Here is a 13,315-nt window from a genome sequence, read left to right as displayed (position 1 = left end):
GCAGAGCTCTCTATATGTGACAGCAGCAGAGCTCTGTATCAGTGACAGCGGCAGAGCTCTCTATCAGTGACAGCGGCGGGGCTCTTTATATGTGACAGCAGCAGGGCTCTCTATATGTGACAGCAGCAGAACTCTGTATCAGTGACAGCGGCAGGGCTCTCCATGGCTGATTGTGGCCGAGTTGAAAGCTAAACACAATCATGGGCCCGGTGCTGACTCGCAGGTATCCATCACATAATAAACGGCCACAAACACACCAACACGCACAACATTGCCTGGCAAACTGGAATACGAATTGTCTGCTAATAAAGAGGTAAACAGCTAGACAGCGAGAAGAGTGAATGACCAGCAGAGAGATTAGAGTTAATCTGTAGTTCACCTCTATTGCAACGCTTATTTGACTCCAAAAAGCACTCGATTATTGCACATTAGGCCTAAGAATAAGAATGGAAATGACACAGAAATGGACTCGTTGAACAGTTTCCGAAAAGCTCTGGTGCCTTCCTTTTAGGTAGTGTACTGAGGGCCGGTGCTAGGAGGAACGGAAGCCGAAATAGATTTTATTTTGAATCTGGGGGGTTACCGTCGGAGGACAGACCCAGTCCTAAAGCTTCTCTTCCTTCCACGGATATGAACTGGGCGAAGCCTCTTAGAGTGTTGTTTTCTGATGGCCTTGTAAGTGAAATACGCCGTTGAATAAATTAATCAGATTACCACCGGGAAGGAGGCTTTGCGAGCCAGCTTGAATCGGTCGAAAGTCTTTGTGGCGGAGGCCAGATGAGCTGCTGCAGGTACGACTTCTTTGAAGGGGATCCGTTGGGGTTTTGGGAGGCCGTTTTTTAGAACCCTGCCCTAGAGAATGCGCATTATCTTTTGTGAGAGATATTGCATAGAGATAAAGATGGAAGGAGGAAGAAAATGAGTGACAATTAAGGGGTGCAATAATAGAAACCAAGCATTATCAAGGGCAATGAATCTTTTTTCCTTACGCAACAAAAAAAAATAATATCTTGTTTGCCGATGTAGCACAGCGTCGACCAAAACAAGCATTATGATGAATACACATGCAAGAATCACGACGCAAGAGCACACCTTTGTCATGTTGCTATAGTGGCTACGGATAACGTATGCACTCATATGCATTACCATGCTTGTGTACATATCTAGCCTAACTGCCAAAGAACGAAACCCCCATCCCCCCCCCCCTTGAGTTGCTGTTGGTTCTCAGTAGATGGGCCGCCGGGTGTCGCTAGCTCATTATGGGTCTTGTCTTGGGTCAGGGTGCTGGAGTAGTTCATCTATCCCTGACCCGCCTGTTTGCCTCCCCCTCTTCCTGGTCCTGTGCTATCCATTGTGGGGATTCTGCTCTACTGGATCCCTGCCTGTCAGCTGCTAACTCACCCACTATGTGTTCCCAGGCTCTCACCCGGTCTATTACCCGTCTTGTTCCCTGAGTAAGAGTCTTCCTTCTGCCCCGCCCATTTTTCTAATTCCTTTTTCCATGTGCCCACCCGCGGCCCCCTTGGTGTCTTCCAGTTCCTGGCTATCTCTCGCTTGGCCAGGACATAAGCGAGGTCCTGAAATTTCCCTGTCGTTTTGTTTTTGGCCATATGTGGGAACTATCCCAATAGGTAGTGGTCTTGGGTTTGCGGTAACCCCTTTTCGATGGCGTCCCCTATTGTGCATTGTATCTCTTCCCAAAATGCATGCAAGATAGGGCAGTCCCAAAACATGTGTAGTATGTGGGCTTCTCTCTCCCCGCACCTGGGGCATGCTGCGGAGTCTACTCCAAAGTACTGCCTTATGCGGGACGGGGTAAGGTATACTCTGTGGAGCACATAGTAGTTGATTAGCTTGAACCGCGTGTTCCTGAACTCCTTCAGGTCCTTTCCACTATCGTGTCCCAGTCTTACTCTGGGATCTGTTTCCCCAAGTCCTCCTCCCATTACAATCGTAGGCGGTCCATCGGTCTTTACATGTCCTGCTTGATTGCCTTATAGAGACAGTAGATCATTTTGATCATTCCCTCCAACAGTGCAACATATCTGCATCCTGCAAGCACTCGGGGCTCTGCATTGCCTGGACCCTTAGTGCTTCCCAATCCTCCGCACGAGCGCTCTTTGCTTCAGGAACTGGCCCCTAGGCAAATCGTAGTCTGTTCGAAGTTCTTCAAAAGGAAGCATTACCGAATCTCTGTATAGGTCTCCCATCACTTTCAGACCTGCCTCTTCCCAATCCTCCAGTCCCGCCCAGTGCTCTCCCTGTGGGAGGCAATGAAGCATTGCTATGGGTAGGTCTGGAGAATAAGGAGTTCTAGCGCCTACTCGCCTCAGGTATCTGGCCCAACAACGCGTTACCACTCTGGTCTCTGCCCTATCTCCTGACAAGTTCCTCTGCACCCGCAGTACTATCTTCACAAGGGTTGTGGCGGACGGTGCCGAGGGGCACTGCTCTCTGCCTGGGTTCCTTCTGGCTGCTCGCCACTGGATCAGCCAATACAGCTGGGCTGCTATATTGTATCCTTCAAAGTCTTTGACTGATAGGCCTCCCTCAGCCATGGGGTGCTGCAACGTGGCCAGCGCTACCCTCCTGCGTCCCGTCCCCCAAAGGAAGGACACTATCATTGAGTAGAGGTCCCTGAATGTCGCTCGCGGTATCCACACTGGAAGAGTGCGGAAAAAGTAGAACAGCCGTAGGAGTGCCACCATCTTCAGGACTGCTACTCGTTCAGCCACCGAGAGCGGCAAGGTCCTCCAGAAATCCATAGAGAACCGGATCGAGCGTATCGCTCTGCCTACGTTGCCCTTTAATAATTCAGCTGAGCCATGGTATATTTTTACTCCTAGGTATGGCAGGCAGTCGGGCTCCCACTGTAGACTTCCCATGTCGGGTGTCAGGGGTCTGTTAGGTGTCATAGGGTACAATTTTGATTTCTGCCAGTTGACCTTAAGGCCGGATAGCCTGCCGGATTGCGCCAGCATGTCTCGCGCCCCGTCAGCTCTGTAGCTGTATTGCGGAGAAACAGCAGGAGGTTGTCCGCGTATAGAGCTATGTAGTGCCTCACAACTCCTGTCCACAAGCCACTATAGTCCTGCCCGCTCCTCGCAAGCCAGGGGCTCCATGGCAAGGGCAAATAACAGTGAGGAAAGGGGGCATTCCTGCCCCGTGCCTCTTTCCACCTCCTGTCTAGGCGAAATAGTGTTCCCGGTACGTACTCGGGCTGTAGGGGTTGCGTAAAGCAGCTTTACCCATGCAAGGAAGCCTCCCCCATTCCCATTGTTGACAGGACCTCAAACAAGAAGGGCCATTCTAGGCTGTGAAAGGCCTTCTCGATGTCCACCGCGAACACCGCTGCCTCCAGTTTGTCATACTCTTTGGAGTCAATAACAGCAAGGAGCCGTCTTATGTTAATGGCAGTGTTACGCCCTGGGATAAACCCAGTCTGGTCTGCGTGGACCAGGGTCGACATATGTAGCAAGAGCTGTGTCGCTAGTATCTTGCTTAATATTTTATAGTCCACATCCACCTTGATATTGTGTCCATTTTTTTTGTGTTTATATTTACCATTCCAAGACTGTGGACAGCCATCTTGGAGTGGCATTTTAAAAGAATAAAAAGTGACTGCACCACATTTTTCAAAGAAAAGAGAGGCTTAGCAGCAAGTGCAGATGCCAACCTCCCCTCCCCCACCCCCCCCCAAAAAAAGAATGGGGTTTGACAGTGGAGCAGGTGAAAAGTGGCATGAGAGGAAAGGATTATTAATGGAGGACCTAGTTGTGGGGTTGTTACATTAAAAAAAAATCGGAGGCGGATGGGGAGAGCCAATGCACGCAACAGAAGAACTACGGGGAGCAATATGGAGAGCAATGGGGCTGGGATGTAAGAGGACAACTGTGAACATAGGAGAGAACAAGAAAATACATGCACTCCCATGGGGTGCTGAAAGCAAAATCAACAAGCATTGGCAAAGCCAGTAGATTTCAGCCGTAAAAACAATCAACTTTGGCAATTAGTTTTGTGCAAGAGAGCTACCTTGAACGTATAGACATCAATCAATCAATCATATAATTTGTAAAGCGCACTACTTACCCGTAAGGGTTACAAGGCGCTGGGGGGGGGGGGGGGGGTGCTGCTGCTACTGGTCGAAGAGCCAGGTCTTGAGTTGTCTCCTCAAAGTCAGCAGGTCTTCGGTGTGTCGTAGGTAGAGGGGGAGGGTGTTCCAGGTCTTGGCGGCGCGGTGGGAGAAGGACCAGCCTCCGGAAGTGGTTCTACGGATGCGCGGGACCGTGGCCAGGGCGTTGTCGGCAGAGCGGAGTTTCCTGTTGGGTATGTAGAAGGAGAGTCGACTGTTGAGATAGGCTGGTCCGGTCTTGTGGAGTGCCTTGTGTGCGTGGATCAGGAGCTTCAAGGAGATTCTCCTGTCGACGGGGAGCCAGTGCAGGTTCCTCAGGAGGGGGGTGATGTGGTCGCGGCACGGGACGTCGAGGATCAGGCGTGCAGAGGCGTTCTGGATTCTTTGCAGTCTGTTGATGAGCTTGGACGAGGCTCTGGCGTAGAGGGCATTTCCGTAGTCGAGTCTGCTGCTGACTAGGGCCTGGGTGACTGTTTTCCTCGTGTTTGTCGGGATCCATCTGTAGATCTTGCGGAGCATGCGGAGGGTGTTTACGCAGGTGGAGGAGACTGCGTTGACTTGTTTGGTCATGGTGAGTTTTGAGTCAAGGATGACTCCCATGTTGCGTGCGTGGTCGGTGGGGGCCAGGGGGGTCCCCAGTGATGCGGGCCACCATGAGTCATCCCATGCTGAGGGGTTGGACCCGAGGATGAGGATCTCCGTCTTGTCTGAGTTCAGCTTAAGTCGGCTTTCCTTCATCCAGTCGGCGACTGTCTTCATTCCCTGGTGGAGGTTGGATTTGGTGGTGGGAGGGTCCTTAGTGAGGGAGAGGATCAGCTGCGTGTCATCGGCGTAGGAGAATATGTTGAGGTTATGCTGTCGGGCGATGCCTGCTAGTGGTGCCATGTAGACGTTGAACAGCGTTGGGCTGAGGGAAGATCCTTGTGGGATGCCGCAGATGATCTCGAAGGCCTCGGACTGGAACGGGGGGAGGCGGACTCTCTGAGTTCTGCCGGAGAGGAAGGAGGTGGTCCAGTCCAGGGCCTTCTCCCGGATCCTTGCGTCTTGGAGTCGTGTGCGTAGTGTGCGGTGGCAGACGGTGTCGAAGGTGGCGGAGAGATCCAGGAGGATGAGGGCCGCCGTCTCGCCTTTGTCTAGAAGGATCCTGATGTCGTCTGTGGCGGCGATGAGGACGGTCTCGGTGCTGTGGTTGCTGCGGAATCCTGATTGGGAGGGGTCCAGGATGTTATTGTCTTCGAGGTGATGGGTGAGCTGGGTGTCAACTATCTTCTCGATGAACTTTGCTGGAAATGGGAGCAGGGAGATGGGTCGGAAGTTCTTGAGTTCGCTCGGATCCGCCTTGGGTTTCTTCAGTAGGGCGTTGATCTCTGCATGCTTCCAGTTCTCAGGGAAAGTGGCGGTCTCGAAGGAGAGGTTGATAATTTTGTGAAGGTGGGGTGCGATGGAATTGCTGCGACCATCTTTGAATGGGTATGTTAAAACATTACAAATGCATTGAAAGATGGGAGCCATGGATGCATACGCAAGTACGATAGCCATCTTTGTGGACACCCCCGCCCGATGAACACCGATCTCTCAGCCAGCATAGCCCTATCCATGTCCCTTCCCCATACAGACAGCAGCGGTGCCTCTCCCGATCCCCATTTCTGAGCTATGTTCCGCTTAGCAAGCACAATCCCCAGCGTAGCCCAGCTCTGAGCCTGTCGGTTAAGGTCATTGGGTTCCCACACGTTTAGGAGACAACGCCTGGGCTCTGGCACCAGCGACACTCCCCCCGACTACGATAGCCATCTTTGATTACTTTGTGATATTTGAATAAACCCATTTAGAATACGTTTATTCAAATAATAACAACCCATTTCTGTGTGCCTGCGACGCATGACTTTGCTTGCACACCTGAGAGCGAAAGTCTTGAAATGGGTTAAAAATGATTTTAAGATGAACTCCATGCAATCATCGAAACTAACATTTCCTGAGAGAGGGGTAGGGAAGGGTGGGAAGAAGCAGGGAGTGGCGGGGGAGCAACAAAGTAGCAGGGGTGGGGGAGAGGGGCTTTTTAAAAATCGAGTGGAATGAGTTGGGCTGGGGCAGTAACATACGAGCTGGGGCGGACAGGGAGGAAGCAACCCAGACAGAAGAGCTACCGGCAAAGTGAAGGAAGATGGGATGAAAGCAAGAAGACACATGCCTCCCCAGAATGTTTAAGGGAAAATAAAAACATAGTTCCCCGAGTACAAGCATCAGCAGTGCAAAAATACATGTCAACTAATCAGAACACTTTGAGATCGAAATGCATCTGGGCGGCACAAACACACAAATAGGGAGCAAAGCCACTGAATGAAGAGGAGAAAACTGACATGTACAACAAAGCCATACACTCATGATCAAGGGACCCGCTTCATGGATATTGGAAACAATAGGTCTGGTGAACAGACAGGTAAAGCTGTTTTTTGTCGAGACCGAAAAAGTAGTTTTCTGGTGTTGTGCCGCTGAAGAATAAAATTCATCGAATCAAATGAGTGGTATGCTATGCTCAGAGGAGGTTAAAACACCAGAAACGGAAGGAAAGTCATTGAATATGATTAAAGCAAATGAGATTAAAAAGAAAGTCCGCAAATGGTAAGGAATGATCCGTCAGAAAGTGAAAGCTATATATAGGCTGTCTGTAGGGGAGACCTAAAATGGTAGCACAGAGAGGGAGATGAGGTGGGAAAAGAAGAGTGATGTGGGGTTATCTTCTAATAAAGACAGTAAAGGAAAGCATGGAGAGGAGGATCGCCGCCATCCCAGGAAAAACAAACAGAGAAAACTTTTTCGACATGAAGGGTATTGTCCAGGTTTGATCCTTGAATGTGGTAAATGCCTTTAGTCTTTAAAATTTCGAGAACGGGTTTGTCGGAAAAGGACTCTCAGTGGCTGAGGCGGGTCTTTTTGGTACTGAATGTAGCAGGACTCTCTGGCAGTGTCTCTCCGTGCCCATGACAGGGCTCTCAGAGACTGTGGCGGGATTCTTTCTCAGTGACTACGGCAGAGCTGCCTCTCAGTGACTGCGGCGGGGCTCCCTCTCCGTAACTTCCACTGGCATCTCTTTCTCATTGGCTGTGGCATGGCCTTCTAGAGATGACTGCAGGGAAGCCCTCTCTCTCTCAGTGTCTGCGACAGGGCTCCCTCGGTGTCTGCGGAAGGGCTCCCTCAGTGTCTGAGGCAGGGATCCCTCAGTGTCTGCGGAAGGGCTCCCTCAGTGTCTGAGGCAGGGATCCCTCAGTGTCTGCGGCAGGGCTCCCTCAGTGTCTGCGCATGGCTCCCTCAGTGTCTGCGGCAGGGCTCTCTCATGTATGCAACAGGACTCCCTTGGTGTGTGTTACAGGGCTCCCTCAGTGTCTGCAGCAGGGCTCCCTCAGTGTCTGCAGCAGGGCTCCCCCAGTGTCTGCGGCAGGGCTCCCTCAATGTGTGTGACAGGGCTCCCTCAGTGTCTGCTGCAGGGCTCCATCAGTGTCTGCAGCAGGGCTCCCTCGGTGTCTGCAGCAGGGCTCCCTCGGTGTCTGCAGCAGGGCTCCCTCAGTGTCTGTGGCAGGGATCCCTCGGTGTCTGCGTAGGGCTCCCTCGGTGTCTGTGGCAGGGCTCCCTCAGTGTCTGTGGCAGGGCTCCCACAGTGTCTGTGGCGGGGCTCCCTGAGTGTCTGTGGTGCGGCTCCCTGAGTGTCTGCGGCGGGGCTCCCTCAGTGTCTGCAGCAGCGCTTCCTCAGTGTCTGCGGCGGGGCTCCCTCAGTGTCTGCGGCAGGGCTCCCTCAGTGTCTGTGGCGGGGCTCCCTCAGTGTCTGCAGCGGGGCTCTCTCAGTGTCTGCGGCGGGGCTCCCTCAGTGTCTGCGGCAGGGCTCCCTCAGGGTCTGCGGCAGGGCTCCCTCAGTGTCTGCGGCAGGGCTCCCTCAGTGTCTGCGGCGGGGATCCCTCAGTATCTGCGGCAGGGCTCCCTCAGTGTCTGTGGCGGGGCTCCCTCAGTGTCTGCGGCGGGGCTCTCTTAGTGTCTGCGGCAGGGCTCCCTCAGTGTCTGCGGCGGGGCTCCCTCAGTGTCTGCGGCGGGGCTCCCTCAGTGTCTGCGGCGGGGCTCCCTCAGTGTCTGCGGCGGGGCTCCCTCAGTGTCTGTGGCGGGGCTCCCTCAGTGTCTGCGGCGGGGCTCCCTCAGTGTCTGCGGCGGGGCTCTCTCAGTGTCTGCGGCGGGGCTCCCTCAGTGTCTGTGGCGGGGCTCCCTCAGTATCTGCGGCAGGGCTCCCTCAGTGTCTGCGGCAGGGCTCCCTCAGTGTTTGTGGCAGGGCTCCCTCAGTGTCTGCGGCAGGGTTCCCTCAGTGTCTGTGGCGGGGCTCCCTCAGTGTCTGCGGCGGGGCTCTCTCAGTGTCTGCGGCGGGGCTCTCTTAGTGTCTGCGGCAGGGCTCCCTCAGTGTCTGCGGCAGGGCTCCCTCAGTGTCTGCGGCGGGGCTCCCTCAGTGTCTGCGGCGGGGCTCCCTCAGTGTCTGCGGCGGGGCTCCCTCAGTGTCTGCGGCGGGGCTCCCTCAGTGTCTGTGGCGGGGCTCCCTCAGTGTCTGCGGCGGGGCTCCCTCAGTGTCTGCGGCGGGGCTCTCTCAGTGTCTGCGGCAGGGCTCCCTCAGTGTCTGTGGCGGGGCTCCCTCAGTATCTGCGGCAGGGCTCCCTCAGTGTCTGCGGCAGGGCTCCCTCAGTGTTTGCGGCAGGGCTCCCTCAGTGTCTGCGGCAGGGTTCCCTCAGTGTCTGTGGCGGGGCTCCCTCAGTGTCTGCGGCGGGGCTCTCTCAGTGTCTGTGGCAGGGCTCCCTCAGTGTCTGCGGCAGGGCTCCCTCAGTGCCTGCGGCAGGGCTCCCTCAGTGTCTGCAGCAGGGCTCCCTCAGTGTATGCGGCGGGGATCTCTCAGTGTCTGCGGCGGGGCTCCCTCAGTGTCTGCGGCAGGGCTCCCTCAGTGTCTGCGGCAGGGTTCCCTCAGTGTCTGCGGCAGGGCTCTCTCTCAGTGCTCTTCAAGGCTGGATACCGCAGACCCTTCCTCCCCTCGGTGCTCTGGCTGCTGGTGCAGGTTCTGCATGACTGTAGTATTCCATTAGCTGCATCTTAACTTGATTTGTCTGTTCACTCATTCACACCGGAGTCAGGGTCCCTGGGGGAGTGGGTCGAGTGGCAGAGGCGGAGGGCTTGGCAGAAGAAGAGAGGAGTGAAGGGGGTGGGGAGGATGGAAAGTGAAAATGCAGGGAAAGATGAAGGATGTCTTAACCAAGCAAAAGGGAGCGAGTTAGATGCAAAGGAATAGTATGGAAGGCGGTGACAAAATGATTAAACCTAGAAGATTGAGAGGGAGGGCGAATGAATAAAGGAGCTTGTGTACAATTGAATGAAATGACCAAATAAGGACTGGCAAAGGAAGGAAGGAAATACCTAAGAATGACTGGGAAAGAAGGAACTGTCTGAAGGTAAGTAGAATATAGAAAAAGTAGGCAAGGAAGTGGAAGGAAAGAACAAAGAACAAATTGGAGGAAGAAGGAAGCACTGGACAAAAGGCGGGGGGGTAGGCAGGAATAAATGGATTAAAGGATGAAGCAAAGACAGAAAGTGGTTGATGGAGGCAGTAAGGGAGTATTGGTGAACAGAAATAAGGCGATGTAGCAGCAAGGCTGAGAGGAAAGGCCTAAAGAGTGCAGGCAGGAAGGAAGTAAGGGATAGTGGAAAGAATGAAAGATGGAAAAGATGGAACGAAGAATGAAAATGTAAGGGAAATATAGGGAAGTAGGAAAGAATATTCAAGAAATGAGCCTTGAGAAAAATGGAGCACAAGAGTTTAGTCTTTAATTTCACTTTCTCTGCCCATGAACACACATGCACATAGGCCCACCACCTTTAAAACAAGCCCACGAGGAGGTAAATTGGGCACTTACTTGTGTCGTCTGAGTCATAGCTATCGATCTCTGTGCCCTCCTCCATGCGCACATCAGGGTCCGCGGTGGGGTCAAAAGCTGGTGGCCTTCCAGTAGGGGAGATGTCGAGGGGCGAGAGGTCGGTGGGTCCTGTGGGCGAGCGGGCCCCGTCGGCGCCCAGGCCGTGGCAGCGCGGGAAGTAGTCTGAGATCTGCTTGATGGGCCGGATGGGTCCAGGGCAGACGTTGATGGCCATGTGCTCCTGGATGGTGATGGCCATCTTCTCCCCTTTGCGCACGGTCATGCATGCGTCCTGCACAAGGACCATGAGAGAAAGACCATTGGTGAGGGTTTGAGTGAAATGAAGACATACAGTATTCGTAACACCACTGAGCTGCCGCAAACCTTCGTTGAAAGATTAAGCACCCTCTTACTGCCCAACAATGAGGTCTATTACAGATCTGGAATTTCAAGTGCAGAAAACTTCCCACATAACCTGTTTCTCAAATCTTTCTCCTCCCAGCCCTTACGCTTTGAAGCATATTGGTATGTGACGTAATTTATATGAGCACACTACTATCTTTATGGTCCTTAAGAAAAAACAAGCAACAACACAACAAAATGCAATCATATCCATCACCAAATGTAAGAAAACATGAAGGTTTTCAGTCCTTTCCTAAAACCAAGATGATTGTTAATTTTGCTTATGTCATAAGGTAGAAAATTTCAAAGCTTGGGGTCAAAATATCTAAAAGAGCAGTCAATGTTTACATATCAATAAACAAAGAAAAAACATAATAAGAAGGGGATTGAGCCACCGGAACATCCTTTTTTTTGATGTTCCAGTGGCGCAGTGCCCTGCACCATGTTTACAAAGTGGCGTTAAGCCACTTTTTGTGGCTTAACGCCGCTTTGTAAATATGGTATCCTTTCACGCAGGTATCTGCGTGCAATCGGTGTTGCGTTGGGCGTTCCCCCACCACACCCATTGCTTTTTGACGTTGCCCCAGATTTACAAGGAGGTGTAATTCTGAAGCAGCACCAAGAACTAAAACCATGCAATAGAAGGTGTTAGAATGGCGCATTCAGCAGCACACATAGAAAGAGCAAAATGCATTATTGATTGTTTATGTGCAAGAAGAGACAACTTCCTGCACATAAACAATCATTCCCTGCTACGCAGGCACCCTTGCACTATGGCACAAGGGTGTCTGCGTTGGCGCTTGAAGGAAGTGACCCGTTCAGGGTCACCAGGGTCACTCGTGACCACCGCTCAGCCTTCCATATCAAATGAAGAGTAGGTCAGATAGTAGAGAATACAAACCAATATATGTTTATTCAGATATACTCGAACTGAGCCCCGTCTGCCCAGTCGCTTAGGGGTGCTACAGAGAGGACTGACATCAGCAAACATGGAGATACATCATGTCCAATTCAGAACCAATGAAGGCACGCTCATAATGGAATTTTCCAAGCAGGTGCAGCTAAACAAAGAAGTACAGAAGGATAGGTTTTGATTCTGAGGCCGGGCACACACTATCTCCTACTCAAGGTCACTCTGTCCATGCCAGCCACTAGACTGGTGGGAGAAGACCTCTATCTAGTGCGAAAGGTATGCACTAATAAGAACAGTGTATTCATTCGCAAAGCAAAATCTAACCTTTGAAAAAACAAAATTCAACACAGGCCATTTGATGAGAAAGCAGGGATTAGTTTTGATCATGGTTCAAAATGGCGGCAAAACTTAAAATGGTGCAGCGAATACTAACTTACATAGAATAATGCAATGACAGGAATAACGAAAACATTTTCATTCCAACACGCTAGGCAGTTATTTTTAGCGCCAGTGCTAGGGAAAACACAGGGGTGCTCCGTACTGTTGTAAATACAGTACATCCCTGCATTTTGGAAATGGCGTGGAGTTGCAAAATTTGCCGCAGCTCCACGCTTTGTCATTTCCTTGTAAATATGCACCTGAATGCTAGGATCAGGGTCACAAAAGCAGGTGAGGCTTGTTGTGAAAATGTACAGGGGAGTGACTCAACATAGAGCTGAATTTGCAAGCTGAGGATTCCCTCCACTTATTATGTAGCAGTAAGTTCTAACCCATGAGTGATGCTGCTTTTACTCAGCATGATGACCAGCCAACTGTGAAGAGAACAGGGTTGGGCGTTCAATGCTATAGAGCCTATGGTCCCTTTGCCTCGTGGGAAGTATGTCCATTAGTCACAATTGCAGGACGTGGTGGCTCAAATTACAGAGCACATGGTGTTTTCAGTCCCTGATCCTGAGGAAGGACGTATTGGCCCAAATTACAGACCACATTTGTGATTGCAGTGCCTGAGGACTTTGCTTCAATACAATACTAAGACATCAGATGCCCTCCCTCTACAAAAGGCCAATAGGACTGTATTTCATAAGGAAAGGAATAATGTGCTGGTTCTTTTGCTTTCTTACCAAAAAAAGACCCAGTGGAAAGTTTGAGGCTGCGTTTCCTTCGGTCCCCTTCGTGGCATTTGAAGAGTGGACAGCACAGGACCTGTCAGACCTGAAGGCCAAGACAGACTTCAGTGCTCTTTTTCTACAATGAATGTTTTGCTGCATGCTATAGCCTATGCCACCTACGCTGCTCAGGGACTCCCGAAAGATTTTCGAGCCTTACATTATTCTACCCAGGAGAGTCTGGACTGTATCGACCTGGCACCACTGGAGTAAGTTGTATCCTGTCTTTTGCAACCTTTGATGGCTTATGGTCCACCGTAAGAACTTCAGAGGCTTCCATCTCCTGCTGCCTGCATGTCTAGATGGAGACTGGCCAGAAGGCCCTCTTATCCACCTCCCATTCCTGGAGCCAAATTATGGCTTGCCTACAGGGGGAGTGATGAGGGGTAATTTTACATTTTTACCGACTGGAAGACGGTTCAAGATCTCTGGGCTCAATAGGTCATCTCAGAATATGTCATTGAACTCTCCAACTGTCCTTGTCCTCCCAGGTTCAGTTGAACTCTTTTGCTGCGGTGCCTGATCAGCGTGGCTGTACTTTGGAATGAGATTCATTCTCTTTTGAAAAAAACGATGAACAGCTGGGTGTCAGCCTTGGGTCAGAGCCCTGAATTATATTTTATTTGCATAACGTGCATCTCACCCGCAAGGGTATACTGGCAAGGAATGTCACTCCATTCTGTTTCTCGTTCCAGAGCCAACAGGGGGGCTTCAAACCCAGTAGGGATCAACAAGTTTGTGAGCAAGTCTTTCAGGAGAGGGCCCCTTTGGTTCC

The 13,315-nt window shown here is 51.7% G+C and overlaps 1 protein-coding gene across 1 annotated transcript in view; it reads right to left on the bottom strand.

The window, feature by feature from the left end:
- DOC2A (double C2 domain alpha) overlaps positions 1-13,315 on the bottom strand; it is a 930,537-nt gene that overhangs the window by 771,876 nt on the left and 145,346 nt on the right. Inside the window, exon 2 of the mRNA XM_085618777.1 lies at positions 10,060-10,351. Within this exon, the coding sequence (XP_085474903.1) occupies positions 10,060-10,342 (283 nt within the window). The 5' untranslated portion in view covers positions 10,343-10,351. The remainder of the gene's footprint in view (positions 1-10,059; positions 10,352-13,315) is intronic.

The sequence above is a fragment of the Triturus cristatus genome, chromosome 7, assembly GCF_964204655.1.
Source record: "Triturus cristatus chromosome 7, aTriCri1.1, whole genome shotgun sequence".
Lineage (NCBI taxonomy): Eukaryota > Metazoa > Chordata > Amphibia > Caudata > Salamandridae > Triturus > Triturus cristatus.
This window is presented reverse-complemented; position numbering and strand designations above follow the sequence as displayed.